This window comes from Manacus candei, unplaced genomic scaffold (genome assembly GCF_025592945.1).
Source record: "Manacus candei isolate 608988 ecotype Guabito, Panama unplaced genomic scaffold, ASM2559294v1 h1tg000046l, whole genome shotgun sequence".
Lineage (NCBI taxonomy): Eukaryota > Metazoa > Chordata > Aves > Passeriformes > Pipridae > Manacus > Manacus candei.
In genome coordinates, this window is record NW_026138094.1 from 10,744,220 (window position 1) to 10,766,959 (window position 22,740).

Here is a 22,740-nt window from a genome sequence, read left to right on the forward strand (position 1 = left end):
CATACCTGTGGCTGAGGTGTGGTTATTTTGACAGGTTCATGCTGTGAACATCTGCCTTTGCCTTGTTTTGCCATCTGTAAAGGAGGGAGTATTTACCAATTCCTCTTAGAGAAATGTGAGGGGGTTTGTGTAATGTTTCTAAAGAAGCTTCAGATGAGATTAATAATTGCAAATAATAGTTGAAAATGAGCAAAAGGGAGCAGCTGTCCTGGATTGGAGCAATTATCTGAGAGTGGCTGATGGGTTATGCCTTAGGACACAGTGTTCAGGCACGGTGGAGGTAAAGCTTTGTCCATTCCCCAATATGCCTTCTTACCTTTCAGCACTCTTAGTAAGGGAGTTGCAAAGAGCCACTCAAATAATATTTTGTGGTGGTTAAACATTCATCAAAGATAAGAAGTGTAGTTCCTAGAGCAGTATAGGCACCCATGCAAGCTTTTGATGCTCTGAAACCTCTGTTTTTAAAAAATAATCTTTCCCTGGATAGTGGAGACTTTCTCTGTTGATAGCCTTTCTTCTGCTGCAACAACTGTTCCACCTCCTTATGGAGCATCTGATGTTAGCCATGGTCAGAAAAACTTACCTGGACAAGATAGAGGATTAGCCTGATAAAGTGTAGCTATCTGGGTGTCTTGGGGAAAAATACTGAGTAGATGACTTAAGACATGTGTGTGCTGAACATTCACTGAACCCTGGGATAAATGGTGGAGAAGGTGCTCCACAGTCTGTGCTGTTCTGTGTGTTTGTGGACTGGGAGGAGTCGGGGGCTTTAAATCAGTTTGGTTTTGTTCTTATTCAGTTACAAAGAAGATGATGATTTTGAGACAGATTCTGATGACCTGATAGAAATGACTGGGGAAGGAGCTGATGAACAGCAAGACAACAGTGAAACTATTGAGAAAGTCTTGGACATCAGGCTTGGAAAAAAAGGAGGTGTGTAGTTCTGGAAAAAGCCTTTATTTCTGATTGTGCACTCATAGTTTCTCTTGAGCTGGTACAATGCTTTTGGGACTTCAGAGGGGGACCAAGGATTATTTCAGTGCTTTTGACCCTTTCCTCTGTGCCTCTTATTTATGTCTTGTAGCAGCTTTGGTAACATGTAGTATTGAAAAACCTAGAATCTCTAGTTTATGTGTTCAGCAGCTTTCATTTAGCCTGAACACATTTTAAAGATGCAGTCATTGTTCTGCAATTCCTGCTTTTCTCTTCTTTGAAATATAAAATAGATCTTCCAGTGGAGTCAGTTTTCATAGCCCCATTGACAAAGCCATAATGAAAATAAAGCTGATGTTTTGTTCTCAAAGCCCTTACAAAAGTGTTTTTGTAAAACTGAATGGTTGTGAACTTTTCAAGAGACCTTTGATTATACTTAAAGAAAAGGTACTTACAAGAGAGAGAGTTTAAAAGGTTCTGTTGTATGGAAAACTTTTGTGTTCCTGCCTTATAGGATTGCAGAATCTGTAGGATATTCTTTGTGCTTCCACAAAAGATGTATTAGAGGAGTACCTTTCTGCTCTAATGCAGTTGAAGTCCAGTGGTTGATAAGGAAGGTACCAACTGCAGCCTGATTTCTCTTGCAGCCATTGGTGCTTCCACCACCGTTTATGCGACCGAAGCCAACGGCAACCCCAGCGCGGACTTCGATCCTGAAAAGGATGAGGGGGAAGTTCAGTACCTGATCAAGTGGAAAGGCTGGTCCTACATCCACAGCACCTGGGAGAGCGAAGAGTCCTTGCAGCAGCAGAAAGTGAAGGGCCTGAAAAAGCTAGAAAACTTCAAGAAAAAAGAGGAGGAGATCAAGCAATGGTAGGCTTCACTCAACTGGTGATTTGGCCTCGGGCAAGTCGTCTTTAGCCAGAGGTTTGCAGAGTCGAGACTGAAAACACTTGATTTCTTCTTGCAAAGTGTGTTTCATGTGCACAAAACTCTGGTCTCTCTTAACCCACTCGAGGAACATCCCTGCTCGTAGAGATGATACCTGTGGTGTTGATGTCTGTGAAATGGAGAGGAAGAGGCATGAAACCTACACTGTTGCCACTTCCCAGGCTTAAGAATTGGGGTAGCTGACAACAAGTAAATGTTGCACAAATTTGCCTGGCCCGAGAGGTGCTGTGAGGCCTTGCAGCCTTATTAACTCTTGTTAATTGTGGGCTTGTCTGTGTGCAAGTTTTTGCATCAGTTTATGTCCAGCTGCCCCAGGAACTATAAGGGGAGCTAAGGTGTATTTCCAAAGTGCTAAAGCTGGAGTAGCAGCTTCCACTTCTCTCTGATTCAGGTTTTGAGACTGGCTTGTGCATCAGAATAGGGCATCATTTAACAGGTAGACAGTCTGAACATCTGTGACATTTGCTTCCAGTAAAGATTTATAATTATGGGAAATTTAAGAAACATGTCATATAAGCAGTAGTCTGCTCCGTTGGCTTGTCTGAATGACAGAACCATATAGGAAAGTAGATCTTCTATATATGACATCCACAAGCATTATGACAGAAGCATTATAGCGGGTTTTTTGGATTTTTTTGCATCTAGGCTGGGCAAAGTATCACCTGAAGATGTGGAATATTTCAACTGCCAACAAGAGCTGGCTTCAGAGCTGAACAAACAGTATCAAATAGTGGAGAGAGTAATTGGTAAGTGAAGCCAATGCTTTTGTAAAGGCGTGAAGTAAGATTGAGGTCTTTAATCTCTATGAAAGCAAAATGACCATACAGTTCTCTCATCTTCCCTGTACCTCAGTGTCTCTGAATTGAAAAAAATGGTGTATTTCATTGTGTGAAATTTAGGCATTTGGACAGTAGGAATCCAGGTTTACAGATCTGTATTTACAAGCAATAGAAATCTGTCACTCTCCCTATCTGGAGTGTTGCTGCTGCTGAAGTTCTTTGACTTCAGCCCTCTGGATGCAAGGTGTTTGTATCCCAAGCAGCAGTACAGGCCTGGCTTTTGTGATGACCACTTTCTGTTGTTGAGGATGTGGTTAGGCTGCAAGGCAGCTCAGGGTTAGATTGTCATGATTAATTAATAAAACCAGCACTGGTAATATCACAGTCACGTCAGTTAGAGGTGCCAACGCTCAGTTGCTTTGGGAACTGGCTTGGAGAGCTATTTAATCTGTTTCCAATAGAATTCCTATAAAAACTTGTGGTGTATGGCAGTGACAGCCTTCCCTGCTCCCTCTGCTGGCTGACAGCACACCAATCCTGTTGTCCCTTCTCTCTCCAAACACAGCTGTGAAGACCAGCAAGTCTGCCACGGGACATTCGGATTTCCCAGGTAAAGGAGCATTTTTTAGTCCCTCTGCACTTTTCCTACTTTGTCCAGACCTGTCTCGTGGCTGTAGGGGTGGCTCAGCCTGTGCCTGTGAACTGCGCTTGTGGTTCAGCCGCTCAACCACAGGTACTGAGGTTTGGGCTTTGGTTTTGCATATTTTACAGCAAACAGTCGCAAAACATCCTCAAATGACCCCGAATACCTGTGTAAGTGGATGGGGCTGCCCTATGCTGAGTGCAGCTGGGAAGATGAGGCTCTGATAAGCAAGAAATTTCAGCACTGCATCGACAGCTTCAATAGTCGGAACAACTCCAAAACAATTCCCACCCGGGACTGCAAGGTTTGCTGGCTTCTTTCCTCTCCTTTACTGGGTTTCTCCAGGCTGGGGGGTGATGCAAGCAGTGGGAACATGAAGTTTTGTCAGGGTAAATGTCAGAGAACATTTTCCCATCCTCCCACCTGTGTTGGAAGCGTTGTTTGCTGTTCTCGTATTGTACTTTAGGCAGAGATGTGAACCCCTTTAAGTTTCATTTACTCTGTGCACAGTGAGAACATTATGTCCCCCCTGGGGAGTGGGAGCCTTAATTAAGCCTTGCAAAGTGCTTCCTCCTCAGAAGGAGCTGCAGGAGTTTTAATATCAGTTGGATGAAAAAACAGCACACCTGGTAAAAGAGGAAACCTGCAAGATGCTGATACAGTGGAGGAGAGGGACAGAAATAATGGGAGGAAAATCAAAAGAGGGCAAAGAAGAAAGTGGAGTTTATTCCATCTGTGTGCTTTATGCTCAGCTTACTGTGCTCTTGGGGGGACTCAGAACCCTGATCCTCAGAACCAGACAACAGCAGGCAAATCACAAGAAATGCAGACACAAGCACTAGCTGGGACTTGAATCAATGAAAAGAAATGCAGTCTTTGCTGAATTCCTAGATATCATTGCTAAATTTTCAGCCTTTCAACCACTGACTATTTTGTCCTTCTCTTCAGTGGACTTATGGCAGCATCTTTTTCAGGTGTTGAAGCAGAGACCGAGGTTTGTTGCCTTGAAGAAGCAGCCCTCGTACATCGGCGGTGAGAACCTGGAGCTGCGGGATTACCAGCTGGAGGGCCTCAACTGGCTCGCTCACTCCTGGTGCAAGTATGTACAGATGCTGTGACAGTCATTTTCTGTCTCCTAGTTTTCGCTCCAGTAGGATTTGGCCCTCCTGTTTTCGAGTGGGGTCCTTACCCACCCTCCTTCTGCAGCTTGAAGGATTTCAAATGTTATCATGCCCAGCTGCATTGCAAGCAGAAACCATCTAAACCATCTAAAGCATGAACTCTAGAAACCTTGTGTGAAAACAAAAAGCATTTTCCCTGTCTGGGCCTGTTGACGTGCTGAATTTGGCTGTTGTGTGAGCCTGGTACATATCAGTCCTAGTTTTCCATTGACTTAATGGAAAAAAAGGTTTCTGTCTTAGCACGTTTATATACTCACTGAAATCTTTGAGAAATGTCCTTCTAAAATTAGGCCACTGATTCTCCTCTCCTTTGCCTTTGTCCTCCAGTTTGGAGTCATCATAGTTCATTTTTGCATGTTATTGTGCCATGTACAGTCTGGATGTCCCTGAGATCCACTTGGAAGTGTTCAGATAACTATTTTTGCACTGCCCATCCTTGCTGTGGATTGCTGTTCCTCTGGAGCACACTAAATTGCTAGTGGCAGAAACTTGCACTCAGACAGCATTTTGTTTGTTCTCCTCTTTCCCAGGAACAACAGTGTGATCCTGGCTGACGAAATGGGACTGGGCAAGACGATTCAGACAATATCATTCCTGTCATACCTGTTCCATCAGCACCAGCTGTATGGCCCTTTCCTGGTGGTCGTGCCCTTGTCCACTCTCACCTCGTGGCAGAGGGAGTTCGAAGTGTGGGCACCCGAGATAAATGTGGTGGTTTACATCGGAGACCTCATGAGCAGGAACATGGTGTGTAATCAGAGAGCAAAGGGTGAGGGGTTGGATTGAAGCACTGGGTGCAAAACAGCAGCTTCTGTGTGACGTGTGTGACACACGTTCTGCTGGAGAGGCTGCTGAATGTTACTGGCAGCACTGCAGGCAGCTGAAGCTGGTGTAACAGCTCATGGCTGTAATCTTCTGCTGCAGGGAATTTTATACCCTATTTTCCCTCTTGGATTGAGCACAGGAGTACTGTTTTTTCTCAGAGTCTAGAAACTACTACTGGGCTGAAACATGCTGCAGTGAGGAGTCCAGCAGTGTAAAAGTGCTTGTCTCCTGTGTCTGGAATTATTCAGACAACAGAGCACACAAGTGTTGGGAGTCTAGTGGTGTCCACAGTGAGGTGACACTCATTTAGCTGATGAGGTTAAAGTTACAAGAGCAAGTTGACCTTATTTTGTTACCTGTGCAAGGGCAGTTGAACCATGTGTGCAGTAAAACAAGCTGCTCCGTGGGCACCCTGAGCTCATCAAATGGTACCTTGAACAACAGGGTTTTGGACTTGGTTGGAGTCTCTGTGTACAGTTACATTAAAATAATGATTGCTAACTCTTTCCTTTTGATAACCTTGGTTAAAGCTAACATCTGTTTCCCCTCACAGATACGTGAATATGAGTGGATTCATTCTCAGTCTAAAAGATTGAAATTTAATGCACTTATCACAACATATGAGATCCTCCTCAAGGATAAGGTGAGCAATGGTCCAAGAATGTTTTTACTTAAACTTTCTCTCATTTCAAAGGGGGAAGCCAGTCCCTAGCTAGTGGGTTTCACCTCTTCCCTCTATGGTGATGGACAACATACAGCTACTATTTCCTTTCACTTGCCAGTAATACACAGGGAATGTGGGACACATGTTATCGTCTCTTCACTCTTGCTCTGCACAGTTGTTTTATTCTTTTCACCTGTGAGGCATCTGGCAGGACAGTAGCTGGATTTTTACCTGATTTAATTTAGGCTTGTTAAGAGAACAAAACATTACACTGACCTTTTGGCCACAGTGTTAGCAATATCTGTATTTTTGCACCTGGGAGAAATCTGTCTGCTTAGGAAATACTCATCAGCCCTGTCAGTACATCACTGAGTCCTAGCAGGAATCAAAGAAAGCTTTTTTTAAAAAAAAAAAAATCACAACTCAGATTACCTCAACTTTTTAGTCTTGTTCGTCTGCTCTCCTGCTGCTGCTGCAGTGGGCCTAGTGCTACCCAAGGTCCCAAGGGCATGGAGAAAGAGGGAAATAAAGAGCTGGGGGAGGACTGTGCTTTCTGGGTAAAGCAAAGGAGGATTAAGATAGGTGTACTTACTGCAGGACTGTCCAGGTATGGCAGGAGTGTTACGTGGCATGGCTAACGTTCACCTTTTCATTTCTGGGGAGGAAAAACTCGTGTAGGCATCTTGGTCTCCACATTTTGTTAGCAAGAAACTCTTGTGAGACGAAGTCTGACTGGGGCAGGATGTCCTGGGCTGCACACACTGGCCGTGGAGAGAAAGGCCTGGGCAAGGTGGTGGGGCTGTCTGACCCAGCGTCTCCTTGGCGCCTGTGTTTCTTTTCTTCTCTTCCTCCAGACTGTTTTGGGAAGTATTAACTGGGCCTTTCTAGGCGTGGATGAAGCCCATCGGTTGAAAAATGACGACTCTTTGCTGTACAAAACATTGATTGATTTCAAGTCTAACCACAGGCTGCTGATCACCGGCACCCCGCTTCAAAATTCACTCAAGGAGCTCTGGTCCCTGCTGCATTTCATCATGCCAGAGAAGTGAGTCCTTCCAAGAAATACCTCCGTGTCCATTCTTGTCTGTTAAATAGGCTCAAGGGAGTGCAGAATGGCAGAAATCCCTGAATTAAATCCCTGAATTAAACTTGGTGGAGTGACAGCAATGAAAGGGGAACAGACACTGGTGGGGAAAATCAGAGGTTAAATGACTAACACAAGGAGTGTTTCTGGCAGCAAACTGAATGGGGAAACCTGATACGTGCCTTTTAAATCTGTCTGCTGTCTTTGAGACATCTCTAAAAAGCTAAATTTGTTTCAAGCAATCAGCCATTTCTGAGGTTTCCAGTACACTGTGGTTCAGGCACCCTCGCCAACCATTTCATGGCAGGCCCTGAGAATGTCACTCCAGGACAGTGCTGTTTGGCTGACTGTGTGTCCACAGTATAACAAATACTTTGATTTCTTTAAAATAAAATGATCTATGGGCATTGCTAGGGCTAAGGCAAGCATGCCCCAAAGCTCACTAAAGTCATGTTTGACTGAAAAAAGAACTGTCCCCCAAATTCTTTTTGTTGGATCGCAGAAAGAGAGAAGGATGGGTTTGGGGTCTCCCAAGTGGAGGAGGAGCATATCTCCACATTTCAAAGGAGCTGTTAGAGGAAGCAGCAATCCAAAAAAGCCTTCAGAGCAGGGTAAAACAGTCCAGTTGTCAAAGCGCTGCCTGGGGGAAGGCACTGTGGAAAGTTTGGAAACTGCTGCCAGTTAAATGTCAGCAGAGTAAAATACTGGAAAACTTGGAAGTTTGGGTCCTTGGAGTCAGCGTGGAGCTCAAATATAAGATGTTAGGAAGGCGCCTAAGCCCAAAGAGCTTCTAGCTTTGCCACCAATCTGCTTAGTTAGCAAGAGCAGAGTGAACCTGTTATCTTCCACTGTGTTTCCATTCAACTGATGATCTCCTGTCCTGTGCAGCAGGAGCATATCTGATAGATGCTGTGTGGTGCCGTAAGACAAGACATTCTGACCTCTCCCTGCTCCTCATTTCTGTTGCTAGGTTTGAGTTCTGGGAGGATTTTGAAGAGGATCACGGGAAAGGTAGAGAGAATGGCTACCAAAGCCTTCACAAAGTCCTGGAGCCTTTTCTCCTACGAAGAGTGAAGAAGGATGTGGAGAAATCTTTGCCAGCCAAAGTGGAGCAGATCCTCCGGGTGGAAATGTCTGCTCTGCAGAAACAGTATTACAAGTGAGTCATTTAATAAGTTATTGGGAGTGCCAGTAGTAATGGGCCTTGGGAATGTGTTTCAATATACTGTGGATACTGTGGCCTTCAGACTGCAATATGACAGCCATCACCTGTAGTACCATGAGCTTCCCAGTAGGAAGCTGAGGTAGGGTAGTTGGTATCTTTCCTTCTAAAAAATCATCTCCAGCCCACTGGAGATGCTCTTGTAGAATAATACAGTTCAGTTGGCGAGCTTTGCAGGACAGTGGTTACATCTTTCCTGGGGGAGTAAAGATCTGCACAAAATTGTGATGCTGTTCAATATTAAACTGTGATAATATCAATAGGAAATTAAGGTCATGGTTTCTAGTGAGCAACGTCCTGTAAAAGAAGTAAGGAGAGATAGAGGGAGGAGAGATAGATAGAGGTAGTTCTGATGCCTAAACGAGAGTTCCCGGAAGGTTTTGTTCCTCCAAGACTCCGGCAGGTGCACTCTGGGCTGTGAAATGATCTGGACTTTCATTTTTCCTGCCTGCAGGTGGATTTTGACAAGAAACTACAAAGCTCTTTCAAAGGGAACAAGGGGAAGCACATCTGGTTTCCTGAACATTGTGATGGAACTGAAAAAGTGCTGCAACCATTGCTACCTTATCAAACCTCCTGAGGAAAACGAGAGAGAGAATGGCCTTGAGACCCTGCAGGTGAGTGGTGCCTTTGGTCACCACCTTTTTTCCTTAACTTCCCTCTTCCTTCTGTCCTCCTAGCAAGATAACATCTGTGGTTTCTCTTTTAGAATTAGTCTGCACAACTAAGCCACTTGAACTCTCAGTGGAGAGTTCAATGGAGGCAACATTTTGTGGACATCTAGAGCAGGAGTTGCAGGCAGTGTAACATGTCTTGAATGATTCATTTTGTGTGTGGCCTCTGCTGTGTAAATCCAGAGGATTCGATTAAAGATGTACAAGAGATGCATGACCCCAAAAGAAGCAGTTCTGTGCATGTCTGTATAATGTAAGATTGGAAAACATCAGCTGGAATGATGGTTATTTCTTCAGTCTCTGATCAGGAGCAGTGGAAAGCTAATTCTCTTGGACAAGCTGCTGACCAGGCTGCGGGAGAGAGGCAACAGAGTGCTGATCTTCTCCCAGATGGTGAGGATGCTGGACATCCTGGCAGAGTACCTGACTATCAAACACTACCCTTTTCAGGTGAGAAACATCAGCATGCAGAACAGTGGGGTTCTCTTGAAAATGTATGAAAATGCAGAGGGAGCTTGAGCAACGGGAGTCATTGAGTTTCCCAGAGGCTGGTGGCTGGGATTACAGGTTGCACTTACTGCAGGGAACTGGCATGTCCCTTCATTTCAGTGTGGCCATATCTCTGCAAAACTCCTTTGACAGGCCCCTTTGGCCTGTGTCCTGTGATAAACCCTGAGGAGAGGAGAGTGAACACAGAGAGCCTGGCTGAGAGCCTGTAATGGGAGCTGTGGTGTCACCCACTGTGTGAGCATCCCCCCTGTCCTTGTGACACAGCTGAGGCAGAGCAGTTATTTTTAATTGGAGGTTATTTTTGACAATCAAACGCTGCAGGCTGCGAGAGGGGCTGTAGGGCTTGCAGGACCTGGGTGCACCAGTTCCTCAGGGCTCCTTTACCTTCTTTCTTTTATCACTGTTGTTGATTTTTCCAGCGCTTGGACGGCTCGATCAAGGGGGAGATCCGAAAGCAGGCGCTGGATCACTTCAACGCCGACGGCTCCGAGGTACCACAGTCCTGCCTCAGGAGGGGCCGGGTGGGCTGCCCGGGCAGTGGGTGTTGTGGCTGAGCCACAGGTTGTGACTGCCAAGAGGGGATTAGTTCAGTTCATTTCTTTTTACAGGACCCCAGATACTTTTGAAGACACAGATATAGCAGGTTTTGCAACTGGCCATGTTGCTTGTTTTAAATCTGCCATGTCCAAGGAACAGGGCTGCAAGTCACAACTCCAGAAAGTCCAGAAGAGGCTGGGAAGAGCCAGAGTTTAGCAATGCTCTCCCTATGGTCTGAAGAATGAGAGATGGTTGTTAAATGATTCTGGTCTGAACAATGAGAGATGGTTGTTAAATGATTCCAATCTGAAGCTGGTTTTGGATATGAAATAGCGAAGGCAAAAGGAGGATTTTTAGTGTTGGCAGGCAGTGGAGTCTGGTGTTGGAGGTGAAAGTCTGCAGTGTAATATGAGAGGATATCTCAAACCTCTCATCCAGGATTGCTGACTCACAGTGACTGGTGCAAGGCACTTGTTTTTGTGTCAGTCAGCCCAGCCATGACAAATACCTTTCCTCACTCCAGAAGCCTGGGCTGGAAGGGAATTCTTGGCTGGCACAGGAGATACAGAAACTCTTCATGGTTGTGGGAAAGTTAACAAATAAAAGTGAGAAGGAGACAGCAGGGTGAGTGGGAAAGGAGAAAGAATGCCCATAGAACCTGCCCTTTTGCCTTCTTTTGAGGGCATCTGTAGGGGCTCAGGTGTCTTGGCTCTAACCTGGCATCCTGTGCCCTTGGGCAGTAACTTGAACAGTCTGTTAGTTACTGATCTCACTCCCAACAGGATTCAGGCAAGAAAAAGCAGATGTTTGTCTTCTGCCCTTGTAGGAATCTAGTGGTCTGACCTTCAAAAGTGACTCCAAGGTGCCCTTGCTCTGAGCTGCTTTGTTGCATACCTGGATTAGCACATCTTTAACCCCTGCCAGCACTGCCTCACCATGGGTCCTGGCTTAAAGACCACTGGTACTTAGCCTGTGTATGGGAAGGAAATAATTTTTCTGCTTTAAGAAGCATGAGTGCAACAGAGCCTTACATTTGCTTGTACAGCTTTTGAGTCACCATTGCTATTTTATGTCCACAGTTACAGGCTGGCTAACTCATGGATGCTTTTTTTTTTCCCCCCTCAGGACTTCTGTTTCTTGTTGTCAACACGAGCTGGAGGGCTTGGAATTAATTTGGCCTCTGCTGATACTGTTGTTATCTTTGACTCGGACTGGAACCCCCAAAATGATCTTCAGGCTCAGGCCCGAGCTCACCGGATTGGACAAAAGAAGCAGGTCAGAAGAGCTGCCTGGGTCGTTTTGTCTGTGGCTTCAGTGTGAGCATCTAAACAGGCTCCCACTACACCAGAGCTTCTGAAAATATGGTCTTTTTGCCCCAGTCCTGACTCCAGAGAGTGCTGCCAGCCTCAGGGAATCTCACTGAAAAAAGGAGACAAAAAATCAGTCCAGATTTGCCATATGCCAAGTCTTCGTGTTGGCTTTGGGTTCTGAGATGGTTCAAAACCAAGAACCCAACCTGTTACACTTCTCTGCCTAGTGGACTCTGTTCTTTCTTACCCAGAAAAACTTAGCAAGTAGATCATCAGCTTTGCTGGGGGTTTATTAGATACGTGAAAAGTTTGGTGCTAGTTTAAATTTAGCATGATTGTTTCAGAAGAAAATTTACTCTGTACTTAGGCACACTACAAGATGTGTGTTAACCATCCTGATTTTAACGGGGTCCCCTGAGATGTAAAGAGAATGTGCTTGTTTTTCTCCTGTAAAACCACATCTGTGTGTGAATAGACAGTGTCAGCAGACCAGTCTCCTGTGAAATAGCTGAGGGTTGTATTGCTGTGTCAGCAGAGCATGTTCAGGTCCAGGAAATAGCTCTGTTCTCTTTTTGCCCCTTAGGTGAATATTTACCGCCTGGTCACAAAGGGGACAGTGGAGGAGGAGATCATTGAGAGAGCCAAGAAGAAAATGGTGCTGGATCATTTGGTTATCCAGCGTATGGACACCACTGGCCGGACTGTTCTGGACAACAACTCTGGGAGATCCAAGTATGTGGTTGTGTCAGGAGGCAGAGATGTCTGGAACAGTGTGTGGCATAACCAGCCTCACCTGCTGATATTTCCCAATATTTATTGGGTAGGGTATAGGGCAGAAGGCTAATAAATCATGGCAGCTTCCACTGATTTGGCTTATGCAGCCATTAATTTGGACATATAGGATAAAGATGATCAGAAATTAAAACCTAGTTTTAATGCATTACTCGTTTTTACTTCTGCCTTCCACCCAGAGATCACCCTGGTCTGAGGGAACCTTAGTGGTTGTGGAAAAGCTGCACCTTGGCAGTGACCTCAGACTCTCACCATTTCCCCCCAGTAGATGGAAGTGGTTCCCTTTATAGTCATTATCCTTGTTAGAGCAGGAAAGAGATTAATAAAAAAGCCTTTTATAGGGCTGGGTAGAAAACTTACTCCTTGCTTCAATTAGGAAAAACTTTGGTGTGGTTTTGTGCTGTAGCAGTGCTGACTTAACAACTCAAAACACCTTTTCCTTCTCACTTGCTCTTGCAGCTCAAATCCTTTCAACAAAGAGGAGCTGACAGCTATTCTGAAGTTTGGAGCTGAAGATCTTTTCAAGGAGCTTGAAGGGGAAGAGTCAGAGCCTCAGGTAGTTTGAAATTGAAATCACATAGCAGTTTGTTGTCATCTGCAGGTCTGCATGATGGATTGTGTGTGGTTGCCCCCACTTTGTACTTGTCCTGTGCATGAGGGCAGGTCAGTGAATAGGACACCTGTGAGTCAGGAGAAACTGAAGGAAGAGTCTGGGATTGGAGGATCAGGGGGTTGAGGAGAGCCTTGCTGTTGGGGATTAAATAGTAAAGGTCACCAAGGGAGTCCCTTGTCTGGTGAGGATTCATTAGCTAGTTATAGCACAGCCTGCTGTGCTGAAAGCTGCTCTCCCTGCCTTTTCTGAGCACTTGTTCTCAGCATCCTTTTTTGGTTGTTCTCTGAGAGGCAGGAGTCAGCACAGTGAAGTGAATAGGTCGCTTTCTTCTGCCTCAGTGCAGCATTGCTTGACAATTTAGTATGGAGTGCTTTGACCGATTCTCTAAATGGCCCAAGCAGCAGAGCTTCTCCCAAGGAAGACAGTCCACAGTTCATATATCTCACTGTCTGGAAATTTTCCTGCCTGTTCAGCCTCGATAGTCCTTTTCTTCTGTCCTGTCACCTTATTTATACTCTGTTGTACCACTTGAGATAGTTCATCCCAGCCCTCGGGGATGACACCCTGCAGATATTTGCACTTTATTTAGCGCATATCAGCACACGAGTCTGTTCTCAAAGCCTCTTATTTCCCGCTGTGCTCGGTATCCTCTGCTTTATCCCTCCTTCTCCCTGGCTGGTAGGAGATGGACATCGATGAGATTCTGCGTCTGGCTGAAACACGGGAGAATGAAGTGTCCACCAGTGCCACCGACGAGCTCCTCTCCCAGTTCAAGGTATGGACCCCCAGGCTCTGTAGTGGGGTGTGGGAATGTGGCTCCCCACATCCTGCCATGGTAAGGTCAGTAACAGGCAGGAACACCTCTGAGAGATCACAGAATCACAGAATGGTTTGGGTTGGAAGGGACCTTATCTAGTTCCACCACCCCCCCCCCGATGTAGGTATTAATTTGCTTTCGAGTAAGTGGTTTTGAAGGCTGTGAATCAAATTCAGATTTTACCAAATTTGGAAGCAAAGCCAATAATTAACAAAGGCTCAGCAGGACTTCTTAAACTGCACGTACTTCCTCAAAAGCTGTAAGTCCAAAAACGTGGCAAGGAACCAGGAATGTAGTGACATAGGAATTAATTATGCAGTAGTTTATGGAAGTGTTGGCAGAATTCCTACGGGGCAGGAGTTGAGGCTTAGCAGACAGCTCAGGAGTGTTCCTGCCAGGAGAGGGAATTGCTAAAACTTTTCCTGTGCTTGTGAAAGGTCGCCAACTTTGCAACCATGGAGGAGGAAGAGACGGAGCTGGATGAGCGGTCCCAGAAGGACTGGGATGATATCATTCCAGAGGAACAGAGGAAAAAGGTGGAGGAGGAAGAAAGGCAGAAAGAGTTGGAGGAAATCTACATGCTGCCTCGAATCCGGAGCTCAACTAAAAAGGTACAGCCCATCTCGAGGAGCTGAGAGGCAGGAGACAAGAGCTGGCAAAGGCAACACTCAAGGGAAGCCTCCTTGCCATCTGAGCTTCTTTTCCTCCTCCGAAGTTGGTTGGGAATAAAGCACAGAGGTAGCACATTGACCTCTTGTTGGCATCATGCATTGGGCCCATGGTTTGGGATGCAGTGTGAGGGCCCAGGCTTAAATTGGTCCAACTCATCTTAGCAAACAGAATTAAAGAGAACTTGTAGTGACCACAAGGCAAAGTATCCAACTGTACTGGATTTTACTGCAGATTTTGCCATTTCTGGCTGTTTGTTTTCCTCGGACTTGCTAGCTCCCTGGGCTGCTCTTGCCTAAATGTGGATCTTGAGGGGCAAAGGAGATGGTGTCTTCCTGAGTCCTTCTTTAGGTCATGGGATCTACCCCAATCCAAAAGAAAGCTGGCTGTGCAAGGAAGTTCTTCTGGGATATGGGACTTTAATGGATTATGCACTGTTCTCTGGATGAGCTGGGGAAAAACAGAGAGAGAAGGATAATTCATATTGGATGAATCCAGATTAATTTCTATGGAGTCCTGGTTTTTGAAATAGTCTAAGGGAAATCAGTGTGTTTTAATGTCTCATAACCTTAGTAAATCAAAATACAGTTATGAAACTGCTGGCTCTAGAGGGAGGATGACCACTAGAGCCTTTGCCAGATGGGAACTGCAAGGGTGTGCAGCCTTTCTAGGACGGTTACATGAGCTCTTGCATCTTTAGGAATAAATGCCAAGGTGTTTTACAGCCTGTACATTAAATAGTGCCAGTGCAGGAGGGACAGAAAAGGTTGTTAGCTGATTAGATTAGCAGTTGTTAACTGTACTGCTGTTCTTCTGGTACATACAGGCTCAGACAAATGACAGTGAATCAGATGCAGAAACTAAGAGAAGGCTGCAGAGATCATCTGGATCAGAAAGCGAGACTGACGACACCGATGACGAGAAGAGACCAAAGCGCAGGGGACGTCCTCGGAGTGTTAGAAAAGACACTGTGGAAGGATTTACTGATGCTGAAATCAGGAGGTCAGTGCTGAGCACAAGAGACAGTTCAGAAAACAAATATAGAAATGCCATGCAGGTGGAGAAAATCCCAGATTAATCCAGGACGCGTTCACCTGTAAGCACGTCAGTGGTTAGGTGGAGCTGGTTCATTGAGACAGCTTCTGCACCTTTATATAATTCAGTTTGCTCCCAGCTGACCTTAACATCCAGGTCAGTGAAAAATGGACTGGATTGTCAGGCTACAGTGAAGCTGGTGCCTTCCTGAGATTAATCCTTGTTGTAACTGCCTTTCCTGGGCCAAGGGGATTGAGCTAATTCTATGTAACACATGAGATCTTAGGTGCCATGAGATACAGAGCTGGAGAAGCTAAGGGCTCTGGCCTTTCTGACATTTTTCTGGCAGTTATCCTGCTGATTTAAGCTCCAAGTGAAAGGCAGGCTCTGGCAAAGTGACCCTATGAGAAGCACTGGTCCCATTGATCCCAGCAGTTGTGTGTCAGTTCCTTGGAGGCAGCTGGGGGCTGAATTCGAGTATTGTTTTCTTCTTTTATCTTCTAATTCTTGAATGTTTCCCAAAGATCTTTGTCTTACAGCTCTGCCCACATGTTCAGCCAAAGATGGAAAAGAGAGGGCTATGAGTTTTCCTTGACTCTTTTCATATCTGAGTTGCTATATTTTTAAGCAGGAGATACCAGATTTTCTGGACTGTGGTACCTGCCCTATATCCATCTTGAAACCATGGAGCAGGAAGGACGTGTTACAATATGGAATATAGCAGCCATTTATTGTAATGTAACAGAAAGAGGCCGAAAGAGCAGAAGATGAAAAAAAGAAGGCAAAAAAATAATTAATTTAAAAAATAACCTGTAATTGTAGCCATTGGGTCTACTCCTAGCACAAGGCACTGTTCGATTGCAGCAACATTTGACTCTTGCCCTAAAGTTGTGTTAGCCATGGCGGGGCCTTTCACAATAAAAATAAGACATAAAAATAAATAGCAATCCTTGTCTGCAAACCTCTGTGATGGATTGAACCACGCTTGGCTCTTCTGTGATGGGTTGCTACATTTACAGCCTGAGCCTTAAAATTACTAATGACATTGATTTAATGCCTCTTTTCTTCTTGGAAAAATGAAGTTAATAATTACCAACATGGTGTGAGCCAGTGCTTTCTTCTATTTTTTCTTTCTATTTTCTTCTATTTTTTTTTACACTACAGTTATGACTCTTTTTTTTTTTTTGTCATCTATCAAGCACTCAAAATTCATAATAATATTGTGTTCTTCTCCAGCCAAGGTCACAAAACTCATTGTGGGGGCTAATGGATGAAGCTTCCCAGTGCTGAGGGATACTGAGCTAATCAATGGGGAATGCAAGGGTGATAATCTGGCAGACTGTAATTCATATATTCAAGTGTATTTGTGATACTGGACCTACTTTTTATGGCAGTTAGTTTAGTCTTCTTATTATTTTTTTTTCCTTAGGTTTATCAAGGCTTACAAGAAGTTTGGATTGCCTCTTGAAAGGTGAGTCCCACCCTGGCCCTGCTCCAGAGGGGAATCACGGAGGGACACTGTATTTCTGAGCAGAGCCAGACACACACATTGCTGTGGGTGTTTGAACCTTGCTGTCATGTCATCAGGAACACAAGCACTGCTGTGCCTCAGTTGATGGGCACTGATGAGTGCTGGCCAAAAGCATCTCGAGCAGTCGTGGCGCCGGGCTGTAACAGCATCGTCCTGCTGGCAGAGTCCGGCCCTTGGGGCATTCCCACTCAGCCTAGAAAAGAGAGGGAGCAGCTGTTGGAACAGCAAATACTACCCAAAACGCTTGCCAAGCTTCTCTCTGCACGTTAGCCTCAAAACTGAATTTGGAGCATCTTTCCATGCTCTATCCCTCTTGAAGGGAAACGGGGAGAGGCACACACCATCCTCAAGTGTGGGTCAGCAGAGCCCTGGCTGAGTGCTGTGACCCAGCATGAGTGAGGGGGGAAGGGAGATGCCATATGTGCTGGGGCTGGAAAGCCCCTGCTGAGGTCTCAGGGCTGAGGCAGGGTTCCCTGCATATACTGTATGAGAATTACAGTGTTTTTTCAGCTGGTTGTACTCTTCTGTTGTGAAACACAAGGCTTGCGTGTGAGTCTTCAGGCAGGCAAAAGGGACAGCAGATGGCAGCTTTGGACCATCAGATGGAGTTAATATGGAACTAGGAAAGCCTGAGGGAACACTGGGCAGTCATAGAGGGCCCCTGTTGTCTCCAAGACAGACAGTTCCCACCTTTGCTTTAGTACAAAAAAATCCAAAGGATTTGATCACTTATTCTACATCTGAACTGCAGCTGTTAGACCTAAAAAAAGACCAAAAAACTGAGTTGCTTCCTGCACAAACTCAACTTGTGCGTGTTTCATACATTCGTACATGTACAGTATTGAGTACTAAAAGCTGTGAAACAGTTGATTAGGAGATGACTGGGAGGAGATATTCTCTATCAAATACAAAACACTTTCCCCCTTTCCCAGGTTGGAGTGTATTGCCCGAGATGCTGAGCTGGTGGATAAATCTGTGGCTGATCTGAAACGTTTAGGGGAGCTCATCCACAACAGCTGTGTGTCAGCAATGCAAGAATACGAGGAGCAGCTGAAAGAAAATCCAGGGGAAGGTAGGCAAGAGGGTTGTATGCTGCTGTTATGATGTTTTTGGGATTGTTCCATGGAGCTGGAGAGGAAACTGTTGCCATGCTGGCTGGGCAGGTGTGCCACATTGTGACTTAGAAGCAATAAAACAAACACACATTTAAACCATCCCATCTCTGCCAGGCAGCTGTCACCAATGGAGAGAAACTCCTGAGCCTTCTGCTCAGACTGGAAAGTGCTGCTTGGGTCTGCTGGTTTCTGCTGGACATGTGTTTTCATGGGGAGAGACTGAAGTGATCAGCTGATTTAATGCTGGGTCACAAAGCCCAAATTTTAACTGCTCCTGGGACTGGGAAGCAAACTGGTGCTATGTACTCCATGGTGAAGCTGGATCCACAGCACTTCCCAGAGCTGGAGTCATCATCCGCTCTCTGTATGGCTGTTCTGTGCTGTTGGTTTAGAGATAAAGGGTCAGGTCTGGATTTCCTGCTGGGTCTCTGCCTGTTGCAGCTGAACAAAAGTGCTGAAGCAACAGCTCGAGCATACTTGGATGTGTTTTTAAGAAAATTATACTGGGAGGTGTTTAGATTGCAAATCTAAGTGAGTTAGTGTAAGAAAACTTATATTTTGGGCCTTATGTTTAAATAAGTGGTTGAGGCAAGGTCTTGATCACTGTCTGTGAAGCCATTTTTACAGAGGCACTTCTCTCTGTAAGAGTTCTCTTAATTCCTGTGTTTTATTGTTGAGCAGGGAAAGGACCTGGAAAAAGACGAGGTCCTACTATCAAGATTTCTGGTGTCCAAGTCAACGTGAAATCCATCATCCAGCACGAAGAGGAGTTTGAAATGCTGCATAAATCCATTCCCGCAGACCCAGAGGAAAGGAAGAAGTGAGTTTGGCTAAAGTAGGCAATGCAGAAAGAGGCTCAGGGAATTTGGATTTTGTAGTGGAAAGTGAATAGCCTGGATATGTGGATTTGCTTTATCCTCCACAGCATTAAAAGTAGCTCGTGTTTGAAATGCCTTTAGGTACCGCCTGACGTGCCGTGTCAAAGCTGCTCATTTTGATGTAGACTGGGGAGTGGAGGAGGATTCTCGCTTGTTAGTGGGAATTTACGAGCATGGTTATGGAAACTGGGAGCTAATTAAAACAGATCCGGAATTGAAGTTATCTGATAAGGTAGGTCGCTTCGCTTGCTGATTCCATTGGGTCCATGGCAGTGCTCATAGAGAACATGCTTCATTTACTCCAGAAACAGATGTTTGTGTTTATAACTACTCCAAAAATAATAATAATAAATAATAATGAGGAAAACGGTGACCTTCATGGAATGTTGCATGCCCGATGGAAAGCAGAGCTGTGTTATTTGATGGGCAGTACATTTTCCCTGAGCAGTACCACATGAACCACACTGAAACGATGCAGGAAGAAAATGGCAATGCTGACATGTGTGGTTACATGCACAGGACAGAAGAGGCTGCATTGCATAATCATGACTTGATGTTTCCTTGCACATCTCACAAGAAGCTGAGTCTGAATTTCTGCGTGGAAGTAATTTTTCACAGATTTGACACTGCTTATGTCAAGACTGGTCTGTGTTAGCTTTGAGGGTATAGTTACATGACTGGTGATGGCAGCACAGCCAGCTGGAAAGCCTCCATCTAGTTCCTCTGTTCCTCAGTCATACCCACAAGAACAGTTTGTGGGGACCATGTTGAAATGATCTGGGTTAAAAATAAGCCTCCATCCGTTGTGTCAGTGCAGTGGAAAGAGCAAACTGCAGCACAGGGCTGAGGAGCATCGGGAATCTCCACGCCAGCTTTGCTGCCAATATGTGACATTCCCATGACATCCCTACTAGTGCTTTTAGCAAAGATCATGCTGTGGCTGAGAGCCCTTAATATGTGGAGTTCAGAAAGGCATCTTATAGTGGAAACAACTGCCTGAGACACACCACCCAGTTTCCAATGAAGTATGAAACTAACTTAGTTGATGAGCTGAGATACTTCCCACAAAGTGGCCCCTTGGAGCCTTGTTTTCCACTAAAAATTCTGCATCTGTACCACTGCTGTAGCAATGTCTTAGGTTACCAGAGGGACCAGCCTGCTGTGACAAGGCTGCTGCAAACAAATCTGATGTGTCAAGGAGAGTGGACTCAGTTTTGCAACACAAGGTCCCAAATATAGTTTGTAAAGATCTTTTTTCTTCAAGAAAGATCCCAGAGAACCTAGAGAGCTGCCTTGGGGTCCTTCAACTTCTGCAGAAGTCCAAAGGGAGGGATGCTTGTTTGCTGGGAGCTTCACTTTTAGCCAGACAGGGAGAGTCTGTGAGGAGGAGGGAAGGAATGCTTGAACCTGCTTGTTCCCCCAGAAGGTGCAGCATCTCCAGCCCTTTGCTGGGCCTGGAAGGACTGCTGATAGCGTGTATCTCTTTTGTCAAGCTTTGTGCATGAAGGTATATATTTTTGTTTTCTGCTTTATTGAAGATCCTACCTGTTGAGACAGATAAAAAACCTCAGGGAAAACAGCTCCAGACTCGAGTTGATTATCTACTGAAACTGCTGAAGAAAGACCTGGACAAGAAAGAAAACATGAAAGATGGGGAAGAGGTGAGATGTGGCTGCCTGATTCTGGGGATTTCAAGAGGAGTGATGGCAGGCTGATGGCAGGGGACAGCCTGTGTTCTCAGGTCACTGAACATCATCTCCGTGAGGGAATATGGGCTTGACTGTTGTTTGATTGCATTGTGATATTGAAGTGATAATTAGTGAGGGGCAGGTAATTATTGCACTTACGCGGGCTCATCAGGCTTCCTGCCATCCTGCAGGGCTGCAGTTGTTTGCAAGGTGTTCAGGAGGTATAATATGGCCCCAGGAAGTAGCTACTTGCTTGCTCTGACTACTTCTGTGTTTTCACCAGGGCAAGCTAAAGAAGAGGAAACCACGAGTAAAGAAAGAGAACAAGGCTCCCAAAGTCAAAGATGAGCATGGGAATGAACTCTCCTCTCCTCGGCACTCGGACAACCAGTCAGAAGAAGGTGAAGTCAAGGTGAGTCAGCCTGGTGGATAGTGGCTTTTCCAGGTTTCCTTGAGCTGTGCTATTACTGCCCAAACTCACCTTGAGAAACACCCCCAGCAAAGCCCTGGGGAGTCAGGGGGCACTACAGAGTGAATTCCTACAGGACTGACAAACTTACAAAAACATACATACAGCTGTCAGGGTGAAGGAGGCACCTTTCCCACCTATTCTTTTAGGTCAGTGCTTTAAGTGTTTTTGGGCATCTTAGAGTGGCCACACACATCCACATATTGACTTGGAGGAAAGGTTGTGTTAGGACAAAGCCTGCTGCCCTTATAAAGGAGAGGAAAAAGAATTGTTTCTCTCTCCTTTTGGGCACGTCAGCCAGTGGTGAAGTTGGAGTTTACCAAGGTCATGCTGTTGCTTAGAAAACGTTCTGTCATTGAGTGGTTTGGCTTGTAGTCTGAGGCTTTTTGTTCATGTGCTGATCAGTATCTACCTCAGGGGCTGAGCGTTCTGGAGCACAGCTGGCACAGGAAGGCAGTGCAGATCTGCAGCTTGCCAGCTTGTCACAGGCTGGGGCTCCTCTGGTTTTTATACCCTTTTGTCAAGTTTGGGTGGATGGCAGCTGCTTAAGCAGGGCTTGCTGTCTGGTTAAAGAGGTGTGAGGGCAAATTTGGATGTACCTCAAAAGTTGCCTGCATTTTAAGGATGTAAGTTTTATTGGAAGAAAGTGTGCATGAGGTGAGGACTCCAACTTTGTGCTGTGACTGGTTTTCTAGGAGGATGGCTTGGACAAGAGCCCGGTGAAAAAGAAACAGAAGAAGAAAGAGAACAAAGAGAACAAGGAGAAACAGACATCCTCTAAGAAAGAAAAGGAAAGTGATAAAGAGAAAAAGAAAACAAAAGACAAGAAAGAGAAGGTATGTGGTACTCTCAGGAGCAGTTTGATAGGAAAGTCCCTGAGCAGAAGGACAAACTGTGAGACTTAGGATTCATGGAAGGCCCTGTGTGAAGAGACATCAATGAAGCACTGGGGGGTGAGGTGGTATCCCGTTTGCAGCCCTTCTTGCCATAAAAAGTAAAAAAGGCAGTATGTCCTAAAGGTTGATGGAACATGAGCAAAAAGGAAGAGATTTTGTCAGTCTGCCTTTAAAGTACAGCTATCCCTGTGACAGTGATATGGCCACATAGCTGATGTTAAGGAAGAACAGGGGAAGAGCCTGGAGCACTCAGATCAAAGTTCTGTTCAGCTGTGATTTATCACAGAGTTGGCAGCTCCTTGTCTTTATTCCCCTTTAATTTAAACTCACCCAAATGACCCAACTGCCCACACCATCAAGACTGAAAAGTTGTCATTGTCACTGTTCAGGACTCAACCAGAATGAGTGTTTCAACATCCCTGGTATGTTGGAGACTAAAATGTCTCTTGAATCTTGGGTGCAACTGCCCTGAGGCTGGGTTCAAATTGGAAGGGGAGTAAAAGCTCCCATAACACTGACCTGAAGTACCTGTCCAAGGAACAGGTATGTGCTGCATGTGAGTGTGCTTTGACACTGAGGTCATAAGTGCAAACCAAGAAGTTTTGTTGAGTATGTAGGGGAAAGTTTTCTTTCCAGTGATATTTGGTACGGCTTTGACTGCAGATAAGTCATGTAAGTAAAATTTTACATAAACAGGCCATGGTTTGAGAACTAGTGACATCACATGAAGTTGCAGATCCTTGTAGACATGAGACTACCCTGAGCTCTGTCCTTTGCAAGGGAGGGATATTCTTTCACTTACACTCTCTTCCAAGTCTTCAGCACTTGGTTTTCTCTCCATGAGTGTGAATATCATATTCGTGTCCAAACTGTTGGCTCTGACTTCCCTCTGCTCCCTTAGGGGTGATGTAAAGCTAAATAGAG

At 45.3% G+C, this 22,740-nt stretch overlaps 1 protein-coding gene across 9 annotated transcripts in view; it reads left to right on the forward strand.

Annotated features, from left to right (window-relative positions):
- Positions 1-22,740, forward strand: part of CHD2 (chromodomain helicase DNA binding protein 2) — an 84,536-nt gene that overhangs the window by 54,615 nt on the left and 7,181 nt on the right. For all 9 annotated transcript variants that reach the window (XM_051796674.1, XM_051796672.1, XM_051796671.1 and 6 more), the window contains 26 exons: positions 800-933; positions 1,581-1,806; positions 2,530-2,630; positions 3,229-3,273; positions 3,435-3,610; positions 4,281-4,405; positions 5,018-5,234; positions 5,866-5,955; positions 6,831-7,021; positions 8,031-8,219; positions 8,737-8,899; positions 9,254-9,406; positions 9,886-9,957; positions 11,129-11,278; positions 11,897-12,045; positions 12,565-12,661; positions 13,401-13,493; positions 13,973-14,146; positions 15,031-15,206; positions 16,669-16,710; positions 17,703-17,842; positions 18,567-18,705; positions 18,845-18,995; positions 20,302-20,424; positions 20,735-20,863; positions 21,616-21,756. In XM_051796674.1, the coding sequence (XP_051652634.1) occupies positions 800-933; positions 1,581-1,806; positions 2,530-2,630; positions 3,229-3,273; positions 3,435-3,610; positions 4,281-4,405; positions 5,018-5,234; positions 5,866-5,955; positions 6,831-7,021; positions 8,031-8,219; positions 8,737-8,899; positions 9,254-9,406; positions 9,886-9,957; positions 11,129-11,278; positions 11,897-12,045; positions 12,565-12,661; positions 13,401-13,493; positions 13,973-14,146; positions 15,031-15,206; positions 16,669-16,710; positions 17,703-17,842; positions 18,567-18,705; positions 18,845-18,995; positions 20,302-20,424; positions 20,735-20,863; positions 21,616-21,756 (3,586 nt within the window). The remainder of the gene's footprint in view (positions 1-799; positions 934-1,580; positions 1,807-2,529; positions 2,631-3,228; positions 3,274-3,434; positions 3,611-4,280; positions 4,406-5,017; positions 5,235-5,865; positions 5,956-6,830; positions 7,022-8,030; positions 8,220-8,736; positions 8,900-9,253; positions 9,407-9,885; positions 9,958-11,128; positions 11,279-11,896; positions 12,046-12,564; positions 12,662-13,400; positions 13,494-13,972; positions 14,147-15,030; positions 15,207-16,668; positions 16,711-17,702; positions 17,843-18,566; positions 18,706-18,844; positions 18,996-20,301; positions 20,425-20,734; positions 20,864-21,615; positions 21,757-22,740) is intronic.